Source organism: Porcisia hertigi, chromosome 5 (assembly GCF_017918235.1).
Source record: "Porcisia hertigi strain C119 chromosome 5, whole genome shotgun sequence".
Taxonomy (NCBI): domain Eukaryota; phylum Euglenozoa; class Kinetoplastea; order Trypanosomatida; family Trypanosomatidae; genus Porcisia; species Porcisia hertigi.
Genome location: NC_090564.1, coordinates 361,393 through 383,521, shown reverse-complemented (window position 1 = coordinate 383,521; position 22,129 = coordinate 361,393). Strand labels below are relative to the sequence as shown.

Below are 22,129 nucleotides of genomic sequence, written 5' to 3'. Positions count from 1 at the left end.
ATAGTTTTCTACCTCAACCTGCTGCTCCTGGAGCATACGGCCCTCGTACGCCGTATTGATTGATTCAAAAAAGCTGCCAGTTGCACGAAGTGCGCCAGCAGTGGGATCCGCAGCCTCCTTGTCAGAGCCGAAGAGAAAATTTTGCTGCCCGGCAGAGACAGAATTGAGGAGTTCCTTTAATATTTTTTGTGGAGGAATGTGTGCTCCCGCCTCCTTTGTGCACTCGATAATGGGCGGCTGCAACGAAACGGCAGGCCTCTCCGCAATGACACCGCCAGCGCTGCTCTCAATGTGCACCTCTGGCTTTGGTGGTAAAGTAGGCTTCTCCGTCTTGCCTATTCGTGAAAGTATTGCACTCGTCTTGGTGGCGAGCCGCGGCACCGCTAGGCGTGAAGTCCGAAACATGGCTTCACCTCTCACCACCAAGAAAAAAATGTGCGAGTGTAGTGCTGATAGTAAATGGTGAGCCTGTAGATTCCACTGCAAAGCTGTAAGAAACAGAGAGGGGGGAAAAGAGTAGTTGATGGACAAAAAAAGGATGCAAATATTTGTGAAAGAAAATTCATTTGAATAAAAGACATAGGCAAAAGGCGACTGTGTACCTCGACTCAATTCATCCGCCCACCTATGCGTCTCCTGGTTGCCAGCTGCGCAGACTTCGGGTTATTATGCGTTTTCCTAAATAAACGTGCACCTGGAGAAAGCGCTGCTGCCTATGGTTGACGGGGAGGTGTACACGAATTGGCGAAACCTGACTATGACCTTTCCTTTGTGAAGCAGACCTTTTGGCGCAGAATTCGGCCTATTTGGCGCCCGCCGTCCCAAAAAAAAAAAATAAAGCCCTGGCCACTCCCTTTTATGGGATAACCGCAAAGAAACGTATCCTGATTGCCCGGGGTGGGTCAGTGTAAAACAGGAAGTCCAATGTCTGCCGACCAGAGAATGCACGCAACGCTGACTCCCCCCCTCCCAATACCAAGCTGCTTTTGGTCCTGATGAGGGTGAGATGCGCACCTACGACGTGGAGGAGTTTAGAGTGGTTAACCGCTACGGATGTCGGCGGGTCAAGTCCTGGACGGTGCACCGTTGTAGCCACCTGTTACAGTGTGAGCACATGTCTGCACCATCCCTATGATAGAAAAAGTGTCAGCACAAGAGAAACGCATCCTACTCGACCCTCTCACTGCCTGCGGAGGCGGGAGGGGAGGGGGAGTGCCCGAGCCACTGGGAGAGCTGCACCGCGCTTCGACTAGCATAATGGGGGCAGCCAAAAGCCCCACTCCTGCGCAGTTGGGGTGAGTGTTGTTCGGGGTGGGGGCCGTGCTCAGGTGACCGAGCCGGCATTGGCGTAACGCGAATGAAGCATTGTTTGACACCATGAGATAGGCCGGCAGCAGGCCGGACGGCATAGAGCTGAAGCCATAAATTGGATAACAGGAAAAAACACGTTAAAAAATGGTGCACATCGCACAGAATCACTGTAATGCTCAGGGTGAAACAAAACCTGCTAAGGGATAATCCTAGCTACACTTAAAATTCGTTTGGAGGCAAAAGAAAAACGGACACGCTCACCTGAGTGTCAGCTGCGAAAAATTTTGTCAGAGTCTATCCTGTGTGGCGGCGCGACTCTGGCAATCATAAAGAGCCCTCTGTGCGTCCTGCTGAAAACAAATTGAGATGACATGAGGTTCCATAGATTGTTTGATTTTGGCCTCCGCATGACGGGAAAAAAAAAGACGCACAGGGATGCCCTCTTTTGTAGGTACTGAGTGTTTCCCTCTCATGAGAAGAGGGGCACAGGGCGGAGAACAGTGCCTGTCAAGCTGGTTACTTTTAACCTTTTGTAATCTCACTACCACCCACTAATGCACACACACCCTTTCACCTCAGATTGAATTTCAAAAACTTAGTGCGAGTTAGAACAATTCGCATGCTTCGTCGTGGAGTTGTGTTCCTTCAGCAGTACGGGGTACAAGGAGCCCCGTACCCCATCCATACTGGTTCTCAAGAGCATTCTCCAGGAAATGGCGCCTCTTCTCGCATGATGATGCAGCGTTCGCAGAAAATGATGATTGATCCCGCAGCTTTTATCGAACGCCCTCCACGCAACACGTTTTTCAACATCGTTCCACAGGGCCATGAATACGTGGTGGAGCGACTTGGTCGCTATCATCGCACACTGGACTCTGGATGGTGGATGGTGGTACCCTTTATCGACAAGATTCGCTACAACTACAACGTCAAAGAGCAGGGTATCGAAATTCCGAACCAATCCGCTATTACTTCTGACAATGTGATGGTGGAGATCGATGGTGTTCTGTTTCTAAAGATTGTGAACTCGCGCAAGGCCAGCTACAATATTGAGAACCCTGTTTTTAACTTGATAAACTTGGCACAAACAACGATGCGCAGCGAGATCGGACTGATGTCGCTAGATAGCCTGTTCAGGGAGCGCGCCAATCTTAATCAGAGCATAGTCGAAGCTCTCCGTCGCGAAGCGAGTGAATGGGGTATTGAGTGCAAACGCTACGAGATCCGAGATATCGTTGTAAGCGAGCTGGTGCGCCGCTCGATGGATTTGCAAGCCGAGGCAGAGCGGAAGAAACGAAAGCTCATCCTGGAAAGCGAAGGTGAGTCGACTGCAACGATCAACCGCGCTAATGGTATGAAGATCGCGCAGCAATACGTTGCAGATGCTCAGAAGTACACCGCAGAACGGCAATCAGAAGGAGCTGCAGCCGCCATCCGAATCAAGGCAGCCGCGGTTTCGGATAACATTTCCATAATCTCCGAGGCGTTTGAGAAAGCAAAGCACGGCAACGAGGCCATCTCTCTCCGTGTTGCAGAAAGCTACATTGAGAAGTTTGGCGAACTGGCAAAGGAATCCAACACGGTAGTGATGTCCCAGCCTGTCAGCGACCCTGCGATGTTTTCAGCCCAAGCACTCGCTGTGTTCAACACCGTTGCCACCTCCGCAGGTAAGGGCTTGCCGCCGACTGCCAAGTAAGGAGGAGACAACATAAACTTTTACATGGTGGTGAGTTCTATTTTATTGGTGCAGCGTGTCGCTCTGCGTTATAACCCCCACAGTAGCTTTATTCGATGTGCCTCGTGCTCTTCTGACCCAAACACAAACAAGCGCCCTACAGCATATGCTTCCCCTCTCACCCAGGGAGGTATCATTTGTCCAAGGCATGCACCTACGGTGTGCCCGAAGCATTTTGGCGGTCTTTCTTTGCCAACGTTGTGCGCTGCCTTTTGTGATCACTAAGGCAAAACGGAATGCACCAGTACACATAGTATGAGCTTATATTTCAAAAGCGGGGGAGGGGTATCGCTGTCACACGGAGGAAGAAAAAATGTCATGGAGCGCCTATTTCTGCTGACCTCTCTCACATCTTGGTATTCCTCTCCCTTGGACAGGACATACGTCCTCGGTCTCACCTCACCTATTTCTAAACGCAGGTCTTGTGACTTTTCCAATACACTCTTCTTAGCAGGACACGCTCGAGCATGCAGTACACTTTCCTCAAGCTATCCACTCGCCGTGGTAGCGCTTTTGCACCTAACCTCCTCCTACATGTCAACTCTCACCAGGTACGCGCGGCGGATGCTGCGCAGCGTGCCGGGGTAGAGGATTTTGCAAAGAACTACCAGATGAAACCCATGGCCGATCACCCACGCTCCTCTTTCGAGTACAAGAGTAGCGCCAAGGGTGCGGAGGTCGGGGCGCGTAACGAGGCAGCGTTTATGAACTTCGAAGCCTTTACGCCAAACTCGCTTACGAGACGCTTGGCGATGCCCCATGCCATCAATCTCCTGACTGTCTCGCCTTTGTACTGTGCGCTGCTCTGCATCGGTGCCACCGCTTGGGGGATTTTCTACTGGGATCTTTACTGCCGTAAAAACTATGAGACTGTTCTCATTGCTAGGCCCAAGAGCATGCCGTGATGTATTTTCTTTCTTTGAACCCTCTGCGTACAAAATCTTTGTCGACATTACTCTGGATGTTAGCATGTCGTGCGAGACCCATTAGCACTTAGTTTCTTTTCGTTGTTAACGGCGCGGACTATTTAAAACCTTGCCGATAGTGAGGTTAGCTGTTTCTCCCTTTCACTTCATGGACTACCCTTTGCGCATACAAGATACTGGCATCCATGATCCAACACCCACCCACCTCCTTTTTTTTTTCAAGACGAAGAATCAGAACCAACGAAAGCACGGGGGAATTTTTTTTTCGGGGGTCGTCTACCCCACCCCCACCCCCGGTGAATGCCTGCGCCACTCTTAGTTGTCTATTGTCTAGCTTTTGTGTCTGTGTGTGTGTGCGTTTGTGTGTGTGTGTGTGTGTGTGTGCGCTGGGATGAACTGATTTCTAAAGTGTATCTTAATCGGCCCTCCAAGCTGACTTACCACTTTGAACAAGCAGACAACACTCTAAAACCACCACCACCCCCCATGCTCTCACTTCTCTCTTTTCCTCGTTTCTTTAGCTGTCCGATCCAAGCCGACATATATTTGGAAGTCTGCTACATTCGTCAGGGGTGACAACAGTGACAATGGCGTCATCTGTCTCGGCGTCCAGGGCAGAGCGAATCAACGCTTTCCTTCGGTCCCCTGATATTCCCACCTCGTTTTACAACAACACCACATCAGAAGAAAGCGTACTCACAGCGGTCAAGAACTTTCAGATTCTCTACCACAAGTACTTTCCTGACCGCAAGCCACTGTTTCTCTCGCCAAATAATGAGTGTCAGCTGCCAAAACTGATCTGTTCATTTGTGCGGCCAACGTCGCTGCTGTTCGACGAACTTTTTGACTTGAAGGGAGCCTGCCAGTTCGTGGCTGATTACGTGCGCTACGAGTCTCTCTACGGTCCATCCGTTTACGATGACGAGTACGACGACATAGTGGAGCAACTCCCGCAGCAAATCGTCTCGCCTGGAACCGTACTGGACTGGCAGGTGGGAAACTGCTTTGAAATCTCACTTGTGCTCACGTCGATTCTCATTGGCGCAGGCTTCAACGCCCACGTAGTCATCGGGACCGCGACGAAGGCGGTTTGCTTATCTGATCAGAAGAGTACGATGTGGGAATGCGAGCTCCCCAAGGAGGTCAACTCCGATGATGAAGTGGAGGATGACATGCCCAAGGATAACCCGTACATGACCTTGATTCCCGAGAAGCTGAAGCTGCGGCTGACAACGGATCCTGACCCAACAGTGGCCAGCAGAACAAACAGCGCAATGCTCAGCTCCGTCGATCACGCCAAACTTTCTGAAACCGCAAGCTCTTGCGGTAGCCCCGTCAAGCCGATCCATTCTTGGGTGCTTGTTCTTCCTGGCGGCAGGCGATCCGTCTCTAAACCGATATTTGCAGAGCCATCCACGGGGAAGTTAATCCCCTTTTGTGAAACTGACAGTTGCTATACCTCCATCGAAGCGGTCTTCAATCACCTAGACTACTACATCAACATGCAACCTGGGGCCCCCGTGAGTACCCTCTCCCCTGACTTGACCGATGGAAGTCAGTGGGAAAGTCTCTTTGCGCATTTTAATACCAACGTCGATGTGGAGAACCTTATCAGCTCCCTCTCAGTGACACGCCGCGCCTTCACCAACGACCTGGCTGCCACCGTGGCCTCCGCCATGGCGAATGCGTCAGAGTCCACAGACTCGTCAAAGGGTCGGCGCATGTACATTCCCAATCTGTGGTCGAAGGAGCTGATCTTGAACCGGCAGCAGTACGAAAATCGTTACCCCTCTGGATACAAGGAAATCACGTACGCCAACGCCGTAGTGCGCCGCTACGCACCCTACTCTCAGAGTGACTATCGAGTTTGGGAGGTGGTGATGCCAGACGCGGAGTACGCCGAGTTGCACGAGACACACATCCTTTACTCCCACCGCGCGGACAAGCTGCGCCGCACAAGCCTGTATCTCTTGCCCGCTGCACAGATCTCCTCCTTTCAAAATAAAGAGACCTCCATATTAGCCAGCCGCTCGTCAATATCGCTGGTGAGGGCATCTGGCGGGTACCGCAAGACGGTGGAATGGTACGACAAGGGTCGTATGCACCACACCAGTGTCGAAGGCCTGAGGGAGCTGATCGACGAACCTGGCAAGCAGCGGACCATGAAATTCTACTGGAGAGCCCGCAGCGACGGCCTGTACCTCCGCACAGAGCTGCTGTGCGACGCGAACACTCTACGTAAGGTGAAGGAGTTCTACAAAGGCCGTGGCGACCGGTTGAGGTACCGCAGCTTCAGCTACGGCCCCCCGTCAACGGCGCGCGAAAGGGGCATGCACCGTCTCATTCTGCACGGCTCGGGGGGCACCACAGCCTTGCGCGAGCATCCAAGACTGGACCCAGTGCGCATCAGTCAAAAGTTCCTGCGCAATGAAAGTGTACCGGCATCCATGGACGTAGCCAAGACGACTTTTCTGCGCCCTGCGTCGGAGGGCAAGAGTGGCGGCAACATCAACGCCTCTTCGGTTGGGGAAATGTGGGTGTTCTTTCACTACGAGGTGGGCAGCATCCTCCGTCCCTATCACATGTTCGCAAAGCCCTCGTCCTCGCTAGAGGAGTACATCGCCGCTTCCACCGCGTCCAAGCCAGTGGAGCCGCCTGTGCGAGTGGTCTCGCTGCCCGGTGAGAAGACCCCAAGCGAGCTTGATCTGTACAATGAACGCAAGTGGCTAAATACGGTGGAGGTGACGTGTTTAATAGAACACCGGGCGAAGTGGGATGAATGCATCGAAATCCTCAAAACCATTGAGCAGGACCACAACGATGCGCAGCCCGTTCTCAGCGTGTACGACACGCTTCGCAACAGGCCAACTGAAGCAGAGTCAGAGCGGATGAGGAGACTTGCTGAAGCCGCCTCTCGCGAAGAGTCACGCAAGGACTACCTTGCGCCCTACATTGCCAAACTCGAGATGCCGGCCGACTTCGATGGTAACTACCTCTCCGTCCGCCTGTCGGCGGATCAGGCGAAGCAGGTCAGAGATGAGGCACTGCAGGAGCTCAAGGATCGGCTCATCCAGCGAGGCCAAATTATGCAGAGCCGCATGGACAAGGAAAAAGAAGAATTTTACAAGCGGCAGCAGCTGTACCGCAAAAACTGTGACGCATCAGCGCTGGATGGAGACAAGGATACTGAGGCCTTTGCGCTCTACTGCAAGGAAGCGACATGGCGCATGAAAGTGTTGGATGAGCGAATGTCGGAGCACATCGATCACGCCAGTGAAAAGTACAGTCGATTGGCCCAGCGACTCACCGAAGACCCGCGCCTCGCCGCCTTGTACAATCCCGCTCACTAAGAGAGGGGTCAAAGAGACGTCACATCATGCGTGTGGGAACGTTTGCCTGCATCACCGAAGGCGCATTTGTGGTGGGGGAGGGAGGGGGGGGAGGGGGGCGAAGTGCCTGTGTTCTCGACCTCCTGCGTAAGTTCATCCCCATCACCTTCGCTGTCTCGCTGCCTCGTTCCTCTCAGTGTCACTGACGGGGGATGAAGAGGGAAGGGGGGGGGGGAAGGGAAAACTTGACATCTTCCCTTGGCTGCTTGTCGTCATGTCACCCCCTTACCACCACCATTGCTATCCCCTTTATGTAAAGCTTTCCTCACACACGCGCCCCGCGCACACCGCGTGCCTCTACTCCCCCCCCCCCCACTCACTCCAATGTTTATTATGGATGGAGAAAAGGGGGGGAAGAGAGGGATAAGAAAAGGAAAAATGCGCTTTTCTCTTTTTTTTTGAGAACACAGCGGCAAAACTCGCCAACGTGTGAAATGTAGAAGCAAACGATCACAATAATGTGTGACACACACACACACCCCCCTCTTTTTTCTTTCCCTCTCTCCTTGCGTTTTTTTTTTCATTCCTTCCTGAGTGAAGGTACTCGTCGTTTATGAGACGAAACCGATCCGTTGATGATGACAAAACGCAGGTGTCTGTGCTGTGTGTTTGTGTGTGTGTGTGTCGTAGAGAGTTCCCTTCCTTCTTTTCTCCATGTCTCAAACAACTCCCTTTGCCTTTTCTCTCTCTCTCCCTCCTCCCCCACCCCACCCCACCAGTTCCATTCCCTCCACCGAAGGCTCTGCACAACGCATCCACCGCACTCCACTTTCATACGCGGGCGCACACACACACACACACACACAAGCGAACATCCTCCGCTCGGTGCGCCGCTTCTGCAGGGCTAACGTTCAACACCACATCAACAGAGACAAAAAGTCTACAAGCAAAAGGGGGAAGACAAAACGCAAGCGGCCACAACAGCAGCAGTGGTGACTGTTCAATTCGCGGCAGAGGCGTCTCTCCCTGTGTGTGTGTGTGTGTGTGAAGGTGTAGAACCCTCGCGATGGTGAAGTACGTGGCTGTCTTTGCCTCCTCGGCGAGCCTCACGGACTTTCGGCTTCCTGAATTTCAGTTCGTGGCCGCCACACTGCGTATTCCCATCAGGTTTCTTGACGAGGAGATCCCATGGGTTGCAAGCGGCGCTGACAGATTTTGGTTCAGTGTCTTTGAATCGCCAGCGAGTCGTGCTGAACTCAAGGCCATCGCGGAGCGTTGCATACTGTTGCGTGGGGTGTACACACTCTTTGAGACCTCCCCAACACTAACGGATCTGTACGCATGCCTTGAAGAGCGCCATGGTACTGCGCACGCGCCGGGCAACTCGCCAACGGCCTCCTCGACCGCAACGACTCCTAGCGCCTTCCTCGGCGAGGACGAGACGACGCACCTCACGAGCTCCACGTACTCCTACCAAGTTGAGACGATCGGCAAGAAGTACACTGCGGATGCCAAACGTGCGGTGACGGAGGCCGTCCTGCAGCGTGTGCCACGCGCTGGCAAGGTCGAGTGGCGACAGCCGATGCGCGCCTACTACATTTTTATCCAGCACGCAGTGGAGAACGCGCCGCCTGGTGCGCAGGGGTGGGTATCGAATGGGCCGCTACTCCGCGTCTTCCACTGCTGCCTCTGCGTCGAATCCAAGCGCAGTGCGCTACTCGCCACATATGACCTTCGGAGGCGGCCCTACATTGGCACCACCTCCATGCCCCCGGAGGAATCGCTAATGATGATGAACATGTCAAGCGTGTGTAGCGGCCACTACGTGTACGACCCGTTCTGCGGCACCGGCAGTCTTCTTATCGCAGCGGCACACTTTGGCGCCAGGACCTTGGGCTCCGACGCCGACGGTCGGGCGATGCGGGCCGGCACAGAGAAAGGTAAGACGAGTCCACAGATGCAGCAACAACGCCGCCTAGCTCTCGCGGCCTACCCAGAGGACCACCTCAGCGCTTTAACGGAGGAGGAGCGTCTGCTGCCGACCATGATCACCAACTTCAAACTCTACCGCCTGCCCTTGCCGGACAGGGCCCGCATGAACTTCTCCGCGTGGCTGCAAACGTGGCACACCAGCGCACTGTCTCGGGACCCTGGCGGCATCTTCGACAGCATCATCACAGACCCGCCATACGGCATACGCGAGCCGCGCAAGAAAGTGGAAACCACTGCTACGACTACCACGAAGGCTAGCAGCGACAACGCTCTCCAGCAGCAGGCTGTCACCCTTTCCGCCTACCCTACCAACGAGATTTTGCTGGATCTCGTCCTGTTCGCTGCCACGCACCTCGTTGTTGGAGGTCATCTCACCTTCTGGCACCCAACCACTGACAACTATACGGACGATGAGCTGCCCACTCATCCCTCCTTGCGCATCGTGTGCAACATCGCACAGCGGGTGTCACTGAAGATTGTGCGTCGCCTCATCGTGCTACGGAAGATTGCCCCGGTGCCGACCCCGCCGCCGTCACGCGAATCTTGCGCGGCAAAGAAATCCCCAGATGACCTGCGTGTGCTCATGGACGCGACGGAGCTGCCAGACAATGCGGACTACATGCACTACCGCGCCAAGCGCGAGCGGAAGCGCCAGGCAGCGGAAAAACACAAGGCATTCATGAGTGCCACCTCGCCCTCCTCCGACCTCTCCAGCGGTAAGGGCGTCGACACTGGCCGAGGTGGAGGAAGTCGTGGCAACCGCAAGCACGGTCGGCTAGAAGGCCAGGAGGAGATTGTGGCAAACTGGCAGCGCAACATCGAGATACGGAAGGCCAAGCAAGCGGCGTCGCACCTCGCGAATGCAGCGCACAAGACAGTCGACCGCAGTCAACCATGAATTAACAAAGAAAAAAAAGGGCGCACGGCGGAAACAATCTCGACATACCCACCACCACCACCGCCACCGTCATCTCAAACTCCTCCTCCACACTCCACCGAATTCTCTTCGTATTCCCCCTCCCTCCCTGTGTGTGTGTGTGTGTGTGTGTGATCCTACCCACGCTAAAGGATAGCGAGAGAGGCGAGAGGCATTCCGTGCTCATAGGGACGCAGTTCATCATAGCACATCTGTGCGTCTGTGTGTAGAACTATCTTGTGTAATTCAGCTGGTCGTAGGGGGGGGGAAGAGAAGGAGGGAGCGAGGGAAGGGAGGGGAGAGGGGAGGAGATGGCGCAAAGTCCCTCCCTCCCCCTGGTGCGCTTATGGACGTCCCTAAGTGAGCGAGGGTCCGTTTTGGAACACAGAAAGGCTTCGCTGCTGGCGTCCTCGTCCTCCTCGCCTCTCCCCGTAGCCCCCATCCTCCTCCTTCCTCCAACCCCCTGGGGCATCAAAGCCACCCCTCCACACGGATTTAATAAACGGATGGGGGAATAAAAAAAGAACACCAAGGGAACTAAACCGACTGACACACAACTCCAACGTGTGTGTGTGTGTGTGCGTGTGTGTGGCTGAAAATGGGAGAAAGGAAAGGCCAACTCCTGTGAGGGAGACGGCAAAGGCATTGGGGGAGGGAAGGCTGCGATCCTCTCACGATGCGCACCAGTGCATCCTCTCGCCCGCTACCCTCTGCCGCCTCTCCTGCCGACAGTGTAGCCAGTAAGATGTATTCGTGGTGTCTTCTTGGCATCCTCCCACAACACCCTCCTCTCTCTCACCACCACCACCACCACCACCCTACCCTACCCTACTTAAAGCAACATATATCCTCATCATCATTTGCATACGCGCACCTGTCATCATCAGGAGCGCTCTCGCTTCCTCGCTCGCTATTCAACATTGACCCTCCACACAAGTACGTTGAGCTCTCTCCCCCAAAAGTATCACCACTAACACATTCACACCAGCCCACATCAATGGCCACCGAGGCAGACACTGGGCGTTCGGGGCCCAACGACGACTTGTTCGCCGCTGCCCTCCTCGGCGATTCGGCCGGCATTGCAGATGGAGAGGAAGAGAACGATGAGATGTGTCAGGTGCTTATACCGCCGAACGTAGACATGGGCGCCGATGAGGAGGAGGTCTGCGGTGTCTGTCTTGATCCGCCAGCAGCCGGCTGCTTTGTAGAGTTGTGGTGCTGCGGCAACATACTGTGTGTGGTGGATGCACAACAACTAGGCAAATGCCCTTTCTGCCGCGATGAGCCTCTGGTGTGGAACATCATTAAGTGATGATAGTGTATGGCCTACCCAGACCACCACCACCCCCGCATCCCTTTTCACGTCGACGGCTACAGGTCGTGGCGCGCGGATCGCCTATAATCCCACACATCACCACCATCTCCACACACCGCCTGTGTGTCCGTCTGTTATATTTTGAAATGAAAACAACGACCAGGCACATGAGGGGCCACCCTTCGTCCGCTTCCTGTGCCCCACCTAACCCCTCTAACCCACAGTGCCCGACCACCCGTTGCCATTCTCGGTGCAACCAGCTTGCATGCACATACCCACCACAGACGCGTGTGCAGAATCTACACAGGTTAGCGTCACAGTCCCGTGCTCGACTCGCCCACTTCCTCCTCCCCCCTACCCGAAGTGTGTGATATATGAGTGAAGGTTTGGATGTGTCGCCAAATGGGGGAAAGGGTAGAAAAGAATGGGAGAGAAGGAGGGAGAGAGTGTGTGGAATGCGACACCTTTGCTCTTTTTTTTCTAGGGAACGGCACCCACCCCCGCCTATACACACACACACACACACACCGCACCACCACCACCACCACCACCACCACCACCACCACCACCACTCTCTCTTTCTCTCCTCTCATCTTATATCTGGATGTATGTGGTGTGTAAATGTGGCCGCATCCTTCCTCCGCTCTCTCTCTCTCTTCTTCGGCCTCCATTTTTTTCCCATTTTGTGTGGTCGATCCCCGTTCGTCTTCATTACTCTCGGTGTTCTCCTTTCGAGGAAAGAATTATATATACGTACACGTCATCCTGCAGTCAAAATTTGTGCGAGAGGCAAGAGTGAGACACACGCGCCCCCGGTCTCTCCTGCCCAGCGGAATGCAATATATATATATATATATACGAACACATACATGTACTAGATGTGTGCGTGTGTTACTTTTATGTTCAGTGCGCTCACGTTTTGTGTCTTCTTTTTTTTTTCATATAGGTTTGATTCCTCTGCCCTTGTTCTGTGTGTGCTCTCAGATGTGTGTGTGTGTGTGTGTGTGTGTATGTGTGTGAGGGTCGATTCTCTGGCTGTTCTTTCCGTGTGTGTCGCGAATTACCCCTCTCCCCTCTCCTCCCCCCCCCCTCTTGGACCGTTGTCTGTTTCCTTTTGCTCTCGTTCTCTGCTTTCTTTCTCTGTTGTGGGGGGGGGGGAGGTGCTGGGAAGGAGGAGGGTAGTTCGTTGTGCTCTGCCTGTAGCCCCCCTTTTTCTTCGTTTCCTCCCCCACCTCACCCCTCCAAACAAAACAACCGCAATTTTAATGTGTGTTTCGTTTGGAATGCACACACACAAAAAAAAAAGAGGGAAAGGGAGAGAGAGAGAGAGGGAGAGGGGGGAGAAAAAAATGAGGCATCAAAGCATTTGAGGTGCAAAATGGTGAGAAGAGGAAAAGACAATTTGCAGTAGGGAGAAAGACATACGGTGCAACGGAGGTCTTGAAGCTGTCCGTCCAAGTTTCTCTCCCCTCTCTTATGCGCAGCGGTGGCTGTCTCTATTCGGCTGCTAATGAATGCTGGCATCAAGGAGCTTCCAACACACAGCTGCCCCGCCCCGCCCCCACCACGAGCCCCACGGTTCGACTCCCTTTTTTCTTCGACCACGCGGTATACCCCTTCATCTGCCTCACCCCCTCCCTCTCTGCACACTTCACCTGCATTGCTGGCATGACCCCCTTCCCTCGTCACACGAAAGGAACAACCGTGCGCCACGTCACCATTTACAGCCCTTTTTTTTTACGTACCTAACCGCCGGCAGGCCGGCAGGCGCATCCAGAAAACCAAACACGAATTAGCTCTCTCTCTCTCCGCCCTGCTCGCTCGCTTCCCCTTGCCCCCGCCCACCCATGGTGGTCATCAAGGGCGGCGGCCAGACGTACTCCGTCGGCAATGGCCGTCAGATGGAGTGGGACGAGGTGCCGGAGTCCTTCAAAAAGAAGGTGGATGAGCAGAAAGAAATCGAAAAGTGCACCGAACTCAGAGCCAAGGCACAGCGCTGTATCAGCGATCAGGGCTTCTGGGCACCGGACTGCGTCAGCCTCACGGAGGCCTTCCACCTCTGCCAATCACACGAGCTCACGCGAACAGAACTGACACAGCGCAAGGTGATGGAATAGCCGCCCCTCTCCCACCCTCACGTTTTTTCGTCGCTCATGTCGCGGACATCACACACACACACTTGGGAGGGTGTGTGTGTGCGTGTGTGTGGATGTGTGTGATGTCCCGCCAAAAAAGGGACAGGGGCGCAAGAGGAGCATAACACCCCCTTCACGTGTCTGCCGATGTGTTATGCTGCCCACTTTTTTACTCCCTACCCGCCCTCCCTACCCTCCCCACCCTCCCCCATTTTTACCCCAGGGATATACGCCTTGGTGCTACTCTACTTGGCAAGATGAACACCCCCGCGCCCCGCCTTCTCTTCCACTAACTAGCCAACCTCTCCCCCCCAAAACAAGGGGCTGGTTGATGCATGGACTATCAGAGTCGGCTGGTGGGGGGGGAGGGAGGGAGGGGGGAAGGGGGCAACACGGACGGCGTGAAGAGGGCGCGGGGGGGGGGGGTGAGCACCAACACACGCGCAGTCACATATAGCCACCCTAGTGTACCATTACCAAATATCAGACCACAAACACACACGTCTCCCTTCCCCACCCTCCTCCCTTCGCTCGCTCGCTCTCGCCCCCTTCACAGAACTACAGAAAGAGAAAACAGAGAAACGAAAACGACATCTCGGTGAAAGGAAAAAAAACAATATGCTGGTGTGCGTGTGTGTGCGCGCGCGCGTGCGCCCCCCACCCCTCTATGCCTCCTCCATCTCGTCCTCTTTCTGTGTAGCTGGCTCTCTCTCTCTATTACCCCCCCCCTTCCCCGCACCTCCTTGGTTGAACAGAGTGGCACCTCTCCAGACACTCATTCCTGCTTCATTTTTTTTTTGTGTGTGTGTATAGATTACTTAGGTAGTGATAACACCTTTGAGTGCCTTTAGCCTCTTGATCCTTTACGCCGACAACACGTCCTCTGCTATCACAATTATTTTTTTTAGCCGACTCCACACCACCACCCCCCCCTTTTTTTCTCAAAACACGACAACAAAAACACTTGGAGAACAAAATTGTACAACAAAAAAAAAGGAGAGAAAAGGTGAAAGCGACCAGGGCCTCCAACTCTTTCTGTTCTTGAACTCTGAAACCCACACCCAACCTATCGACGCAGAGAGCCACTAGTGCAGCCCCTCCCCTCCCCCCTCCCCTCCGGCTCCCTCCCTCTCTCTCTCGCTCTCTCTGTAGCCGGGGCATTTAGCGTTTGTGCCTCACATCAGTTTCCTGTAGGGAGAGAAAAACCCTCATATTGGCGTAGTCGTCGTGATCGTCGTCTCTCTCGTCTATACCAAAAAGCGTGCAAGAACCTGTTGCAATATCACATTACACGGATAGGGGGAAAAGAAAAAGGAGGGGAGAGAGAACGAGAGAAGTGAGCATTCGTTCCTGCTTTTTTTTTGCTGGCTGGCTGACTGGGGGTCATTACTGAGAAGGTCCACGTGATGCACCAGGGACTTCTTCGTTCGTCTGCAGTGCTCTTGGAGCGCGTGCACGGTCACCTTAAAGATCAGGACCGTATTTTTACAAATCTGTACAACGACTTTGGCACTGGCATTGACGCGGCGGAGCGGCGTGGTGACTGGTACCGCACCAAGGACATCCTCCTTAAAGGTCATGACTGGGTGGTCAATGAAATCAAGGCAAGCGGCCTGCGTGGCCGCGGCGGCGCCGGCTTCCCATCTGGGTTGAAGTGGTCGTTCATGCCAAAGAAGAAGCCAGATGAACGGCCAAGCTACATTGTGGTGAACTGCGATGAATCAGAGCCTGGAACCTGCAAAGACCGTGAGATCATGCGCCATGAGCCGCACAAGCTGGTGGAAGGATCACTGGTCGCTGGCTTTGCGATGCGAGCCCGCTACGGATACATCTACATCCGTGGTGAGTTCTACAACGAGTGGCGCGCCGTCGAGCAGGCGATTCACGAGGCATACGAGAAGGGATACCTCGGCAAGAACGCGTGTGGCAGCGGTTGGGACTTTGACCTCTACACCTACCGCGGCGCCGGTGCATATATTTGCGGTGAGGAGACGGCGATGATCTCCAGTCTAGAGGGCCGCACGGGCAAGCCTCGCCTGAAGCCACCGTTCCCGGCAAACGTCGGCCTCTACGGGTGTCCAACGACGGTGACGAACTGCGAGACGGTGGCGGTGTCGCCCACCATCATCCGCCGCGGCCCGCAGTGGTTTGCGCAGTTCGGTCGAAAAGGCAACGCTGGCACGAAACTCTATTGCATCTCTGGCCACGTGAACCGCCCATGCACTGTGGAGGAAGAGATGAGCATGCCTCTACGCGAGCTCATCGAGCTACACGCTGGTGGCGTGCGTGGCGGCTGGGACAATCTCCTCTGCGTAATCCCCGGAGGCTCCTCGTGTCCGCTCATTCCAAAGCATATATGTGACAACATCCTAATGGACTACGACGCGCTCAAGGAGGCGCAGACTGGCCTTGGCACAGCGGCAGTGATTGTCATGGACAAGTCCACCGACGTGATAAACGCAATTGAACGACTGTCGCAGTTCTACATGCACGAGTCGTGTGGCCAGTGCACGCCGTGCCGCGAGGGAAGCCCGTGGCTGGACAAAATGATGAAGCGCTTTGTCAACGGTAACGCCAAGAAGGAAGAGATCTACACCATGTGGGATGTCTCAAAGCAAATGGAGGGCCGCTCCATCTGTGCGCTCGGCACAGCGGCGGCGTGGCCAGTGCAGGGACTCATCCGCCACTTCCAGCCTCTCATGGAGGAGCGTATCGACCGCTTCTGGGAAGCGAACCCGCATTGGGGTAAAGCCGGCTCGCCGTGGCGCCGCTGGAAGACGCACCGCTACTACACTATGCAAAAGGGTGATCGCCTCAATTGGGATGGCAAAATTGTACGCAACTGGAATTAGTCTTCTTTTTTTTTTTTTGAGTGTCGAAAGGCTCTGGGGTGGCAATGGATCTGTGCGTATTCAATGGTTCGGCCCACCCCCTCCCTCTCCCCTCCTTCCTTTGGTCTCTTACTGCATGTTGGGGTGCTGGGGGAGGCGGGAGGGGGGGGGCTGTTTTTCTTTTTCTCTTCGTTGTTTTCGTCTGGTGGTGGACTTTCGGTTGTTTTTTTTTTCTCGCCTCTGTTTTTGTGTCTATCCGTGGTGGACTTTCACTATCGTTTCATCAGTCTACCGCCACACCCTCTCACCTCCTCCTCGTGGATTCAGACGGCCCTCGGCCCCCAGTCACGCTGAAACCTGAACGAGAAGGACAAAACCGTAGAGGAGTCCGAGACGGAGTCTTTCTCAGGGTCACCCTGTAACCTCTCCTCTCACCAACACGCGCAGACGGACACATACACCCCGCGTGCCCATACTGCGGCCCCCGCCTCTAAACACGCCACCTCCCCGCTTTTTTCTTTTTGACCCCGTCTAACTCATACCAATCTGCGCTTAGAGCATGCCTATACGTCTATATTCCCTCCCCACCCCACCCCCCCCAAAAAAAAAACTCAACTTGAGCAAACACCGTGACATTTTCACGAGTAGGCTGCCAGGCCCCCCTCGACAACGCCCCACCGCGGTAACACGTGTGTGTGTGTGTGTGTGTGTGTGTGTGCGTGCGTGCGTATTTTATATGTCTATTCCCTTCGGGTCCTGCTCTTCTTCTATCGTTGAACTATCTCCGCCCCCCCCCTCCTCCCCCCTTTTTTTTGTCGGCCTCCCCTACATACACACACACAGAGAGAACAACAAAGACAAGAAAGGAGCCAACACTTGAAGATTCCTAAGGGGCCTCCCTTTTTCACAACTTACCCTTTATCGACATGTCTGCCTCTGCTGCTGCGCCGAAGCACCCGGGCAAGGTGTTCCTGGACCCGAGCGAGGTGAAGGACCACCTCACTGAGTACCGCATCGTAGATTGCCGGTACAACCTAAAGATCAAGAACTACGGGAGTATCGAGTACGCGAAGGAGCACGTAAAGGGCTCCATCCGTGCCGATGTGGACACGAACCTCTCCAGGGTGGTGCCGACCAGCGCTGCCCGGCACCCGCTGCCCCACTGTGATGAGTTTATTGACTGGTGCATGGCAAATGGCATGGCGGGCGAACTGCCGGTGCTCTGCTACGATGACGAGTGCGGCGCCATGGGCGGCTGCCGCTTGTGGTGGATGCTGAACTCTCTTGGCGCCGAGGCGTATGTGATCAACGGCGGCATCCAGGCCTGCAGAGATGCGGGGCTGGAGATGGAGTCCGGCGAGCCCTCGTCAGCGCCAACGCCGGCAACGCATTGGCCCTACAAGAGGGCCTTCCAGCACCACTACCTCGTGGACGAGATCCCGCCCCACGCGATCATCACCGACGCGCGCAGTGCCGACCGCTTTGCCACAACGGTGCGCCCTTACGCCGCGGATGTGATGCCAAGTCACATCAAAGGCGCGCGCAACATGCCCTTCGATTCGAATCTCGTGGTGCGGGGGAACGGCAAAGTGCTGCGTAGCGAAGAGGAAATCCGCCACAACTTCACAACCGCCCTCCAGGGCGCAGGGGACCTGACGGATCTGTCCAGCTGTGTGTTCTCGTGCGGTAGCGGCATCACTGCCTGTATCAATATCGCTCTGGCACACCACCTCGGCCTGGGCCATCCGTACCTCTATTGTGGCTCCTGGTCGGAGTACAGCAGTCTCTTCCGCATCCCCATAATGCGGAGCATTATTGACGATCATGGCATGTTCATGCAGATGCAGACCCCCAGCTTCAGCGACAACCCGAAGGCGAACCCCGTCACCATGACGCTGAAAGTTGACGGCGCGCTTTGCGACAACCCCGATGCAGAGGTGATGAGCGCCGCAGCCCACCTGCACGCTGGCGAAACCGCCACTGTTTACTTCAAGAGCGGTCGCGTGGCGACCATCGAAGTACCGGCCTCATCTAAGTAAGCGTAGCGCTCCCCCCCTCCCCCCTCTCCCCCCCCCCTCTCCCCAATCTACGCCGAGCGACTAAAAAAACATATTTATATTTTCATCCAGTTAGAACACTGGAGAACCACAGGGCGCAACGAGCGCTCTAGTATGCGCGCATGTATGTGCAGCTGCCTCTGTCACACAAGCCTGCACACACACGCGCACACCTCCTCCGCCTTCGCAATCTTTTACTCCCCCCCCCCTCCTACACACAAACACACCGAAAACGAATCCTATTCGAACACCCTGTTACACAAAGCTGCTTGTGTGCTTTGCGTTCGTATCCCCGATTAGCTGATTGCTGTCGAATACCAAAAAGTAACAAGGGGGGGCACCCATTGCAGGAGACACACCACCGACGCTGCCTGCCTCGCCCCAAAAAAAAAACAGAAAAACTCAACTTGAGCAAACACCGTGACATTTTCACAAGTAGGCTGGCAGGCCCCCCTCGACAACGCCCCACCGCGGTAATGTGTGTGTGTGTGTGTGTGTGTGTATGTGTGCGTATTTTATATGTCTATTCCCTTCGGGTCCTGTTCTTCTTCTATCGTTGAACTATCTCCGCCCCCCCCCCTCCCCCCTTTTTTTTGTCGGCCTCCCCTACATACACACACACAGGGATACGACGGAAAGGCGGAATAGAGGAGTGTTTTGCTCGAGATTTGCGCCAAATGCAATGTCTTGAGTGCTGTACTGGTCGCGGGTCACCTCTCTGGTGTCAAAGATCCCATTTTTTGACTTCCGCCTCCGAACCAGTGGAACGAATAAATGTGCGGCTAATTCCATGCGCACCACGTTCTTGTAGAAGTAACGCCCCCCCCCCTCCCGAAACATCAAAAAAGCCCCGGGGGAGGGGAACCCAGCGCAGGCCTCGGCCGACAACCAGCCGCCGGTGGCCGAAGTCTTGCCCTGCTGCGGGGAGGCATCCTTGGGTGAGGCCGCCCCCCTCCACTTGTGCTGCGAACGACCACGGCATAGCCTAGTGAAGGGATGGAATCGAGTCCCGTGGGGGGAGGGAGGGGGGGGGGGGCTGGCAAATATCCCCATCGAACCCGCCTATCGCTTTCACTCTATATTGTGAGGACTTGGTCGGAAGTATTCCTGCCCTCGGTGCGGTGGTGTATATTCGGCGGCGGACGACAGCCTCCAGCCGCGCGCGGGTCTCTATCATCAGACACTCCGCTGGCAATGGGGTTAAGCTTGCCCGGCCACACGACGTGTTGCTGTGTGTCGAGCCATTGAAGGAACCACTGGCCACGCCAGGCCGATTCACGCGGGTGATTGTTGCGGGAGGGGGGAAAAAAACAGAAAGTACTTTTTTTTGCAGCCTACCCCTGTGGGTGGGTGGTATTTTTGTCGCTTGCCCCCTTGGTTCTTTACGCCCGCGGGGGCGCAAGAGCGACTCTCAACTACCAACGCGTGCGGACAACGGCATTGCGTCAGCAAGCGAATCTGTGGTGCTCATACCATGCCTGTTTTCCCTTCCCCCCTCCCCCATGGCCGCATTTCCACACCGACGACAAGACCGCGCCTCCAAGTAAAAAAAAGGCCTTGCGACGACGCACGGGGCTCAGGTGCTGACATGCTCCGCGGTGTGATTCTGCAACGGCAGACGTGCGCGGGGTGGGCTGTTCCGTTTCCGGCCTGACCCAGTCCCCCTACTTCAACGACGGACCCGCAAGGCACCCCTCTACAGGGGGGCGGGCCCCGTCGACACACAGCCAAGCAGAGCACCACGTCAACGCAGCAAAACACCCTCGCTGATCCGCGTCCTCCCCGCTCCGCCTTGGAAGCCCCCGAAGGTTACAGAGCAACGCTCCGGCTCACTAGTCCGGAGGTCCTGTAAACAGCACCAAAGCCCTTCTGGGCACCCATCTTTTTATGTTGGACAGAAATGGATTTCTCCTGCAAGTCAGCAGCAAGTCCGTGTGGCTCAATGGAAGAGCATCTGACTACGGATCAGAGGGTTGCAGGTTCGAATCCTGTCACGGATGTTTTTTTTTCGGGGGACCCAAAAAACTTCTGGGGCGGCTGCCTGTTCAGGGGGGTCTCCTTCTCCGGGCCAGCCCCGCGTTGCTGGCATCGCCCCGAAAAAAATAAAAACAAGCGGGCCATCCTGGCTGAAAAAAAGGTGGTGAAACACGGGGCTTTTCACAGGCGCGCACCGCCAGCCAGACACCACCACCACAAGCGAACACGAAGAAAGCCAACACCCGCCACAACTATCCCCATCGTCGCCGCACTGCACTAGAATTTCCCCCGGGGAACTGAGAAAAGCAAAGGTCAATCAAGGCGCTGCCGAACAAGAAAGGACGCAGGGAAGGAATTATGACAGGCAGCTGGGCCCCCCGGTTTCTGAGCCAACGGCCGCCGAGTGGGGCGCTGGCGGCACCAGCCACCCAATTCAAGAAACCCGACAAACCCCAGGCATTGAAAAACGGATGAGGCCAGCGCCGCAAGAAAATCCTAGAACATTTTAGACCCTTACACAAAGGGGGGGAGACTTTTGAGCAAGGGCCAGCCGCAGATAAAGCGTGCCCCAGGAAAAAGCGGGGCGATTTTACCGAGCCCCACCATGACGGCCCACCACAAACCCCCCGCCCCGCGCGAACGAAAACCCGCCCAGATGAACCCCCCCAGCATGTTTTTGGGAGCCGCGACCAGTTTACGGCGAAGACGCCCACAACACCGCCACCGAGGTTGATCAGCGCAGCCAATTTCCAGCAAGTTATTGGGGGACGGATTGGGGGACGTGGTGCCCCCAGCCCCAGGGGGGCCGCAGGCACCCCCCCCCGCCCCGGGCGACAAGTCTTTTTTCTGACGCACACCACCCCGGCACCCCAAACCCAAGAAACACACCGCGGAAATCCCCCACGCCCCCTTGCGCCTGGATGGAAAAATACGAACCGAGCGACCCCCAAAAAGGAGGCCACGGGGGGCCAGCACGCCGGCCACCAAATGCAGCCACACAGCACCAGGGAGGCAGACGGTTTTGGAAAAAAACGTCCCGGGCCTCCGGCGGGCCCGGCCACGCGGATCACGGCCGGCCCCGGGCGCCGCCAAACCAACCCAGCGCCAAAACACGCAGCGCACCCCAAGCGGACCCAAAAAGAGCCCGGCACGCAGCGAAACCCGAAAAGAGCACGCCCAACCAACATCGAAATCCTTTCTACGGAGCGAAAGCGCGGACGCGGCCACCACTCCAGCAGAGAAACAAAACGCCGCCCAGGACCCGCACACCGGCATCTGAGACGGGAGCGCTGCCCTCTGGCGCCCGCGCCGCGGCGGCGGCATCCAGCAAAACCGGGGTGGTTTGGCACCGGCCGCGTGATCCCACCTAGGGGCGCACACCAACATACACAAAAGAAGAAGGCCGAAACCAAACGAGGGGGAAAGCGACCACATCGCAAACACCGGCTTGGCACCAACCGCTGCATAGAAAAACGCGGGTGTCCTCAAGCATTTATTTCCCCAGACCAACGATCCATTACCACAATCGCCCCTTTCACCGGCGGGAGGAGGTACACACGGCTGTTTGCTAAGTGGGCCCGCGTTATTCGCCAAAAAGACCGTGCT

General features: G+C 55.5%; 8 protein-coding genes across 8 annotated transcripts; all 8 read left to right on the top strand.

The window, feature by feature from the left end:
- Window positions 1-1,930: 1,930 nt before the first annotated feature.
- On the top strand, window positions 1,931-3,007 carry JKF63_07431 (uncharacterized protein; the record flags this gene model as incomplete). Its single annotated transcript, XM_067903370.1, has 1 exon — window positions 1,931-3,007. One exon carries the CDS (start codon window positions 1,931-1,933, stop codon window positions 3,005-3,007), a length of 1,077 nt encoding a protein of 358 aa, XP_067759680.1.
- Window positions 3,008-3,513: 506 nt separating this feature from the next.
- JKF63_07430 (uncharacterized protein) lies at window positions 3,514-3,951 on the top strand (the record flags this gene model as incomplete). Its single annotated transcript, XM_067903369.1, has 1 exon — window positions 3,514-3,951. One exon carries the CDS (start codon window positions 3,514-3,516, stop codon window positions 3,949-3,951), a length of 438 nt encoding a protein of 145 aa, XP_067759679.1.
- Window positions 3,952-4,559: 608 nt separating this feature from the next.
- JKF63_07429 (uncharacterized protein) lies at window positions 4,560-7,322 on the top strand (the record flags this gene model as incomplete). The annotated part of the gene is made up of 1 exon (XM_067903368.1): window positions 4,560-7,322. One exon carries the CDS (start codon window positions 4,560-4,562, stop codon window positions 7,320-7,322), a length of 2,763 nt encoding a protein of 920 aa, XP_067759678.1.
- A 1,045-nt stretch (window positions 7,323-8,367) lies between these two features.
- On the top strand, window positions 8,368-10,191 carry JKF63_07428 (uncharacterized protein; the record flags this gene model as incomplete). Its single annotated transcript, XM_067903367.1, has 1 exon — window positions 8,368-10,191. One exon carries the CDS (start codon window positions 8,368-8,370, stop codon window positions 10,189-10,191), a length of 1,824 nt encoding a protein of 607 aa, XP_067759677.1.
- Window positions 10,192-11,206: 1,015 nt separating this feature from the next.
- On the top strand, window positions 11,207-11,521 carry JKF63_07427 (uncharacterized protein; the record flags this gene model as incomplete). Its single annotated transcript, XM_067903366.1, has 1 exon — window positions 11,207-11,521. The coding sequence occupies one exon, from the start codon at window positions 11,207-11,209 to the stop codon at window positions 11,519-11,521; it is 315 nt and encodes a 104-aa protein (XP_067759676.1).
- Window positions 11,522-13,371: 1,850 nt separating this feature from the next.
- Window positions 13,372-13,641, top strand: JKF63_07426 (uncharacterized protein; the record flags this gene model as incomplete). Its single annotated transcript, XM_067903365.1, has 1 exon — window positions 13,372-13,641. The coding sequence occupies one exon, from the start codon at window positions 13,372-13,374 to the stop codon at window positions 13,639-13,641; it is 270 nt and encodes an 89-aa protein (XP_067759675.1).
- Window positions 13,642-15,065: 1,424 nt separating this feature from the next.
- On the top strand, window positions 15,066-16,511 carry JKF63_07425 (uncharacterized protein; the record flags this gene model as incomplete). Its single annotated transcript, XM_067903364.1, has 1 exon — window positions 15,066-16,511. The coding sequence occupies one exon, from the start codon at window positions 15,066-15,068 to the stop codon at window positions 16,509-16,511; it is 1,446 nt and encodes a 481-aa protein (XP_067759674.1).
- Window positions 16,512-17,416: 905 nt separating this feature from the next.
- On the top strand, window positions 17,417-18,529 carry JKF63_07424 (uncharacterized protein; the record flags this gene model as incomplete). Its single annotated transcript, XM_067903363.1, has 1 exon — window positions 17,417-18,529. The coding sequence occupies one exon, from the start codon at window positions 17,417-17,419 to the stop codon at window positions 18,527-18,529; it is 1,113 nt and encodes a 370-aa protein (XP_067759673.1).
- Between the last annotated feature and the right edge of the window lie 3,600 nt (window positions 18,530-22,129).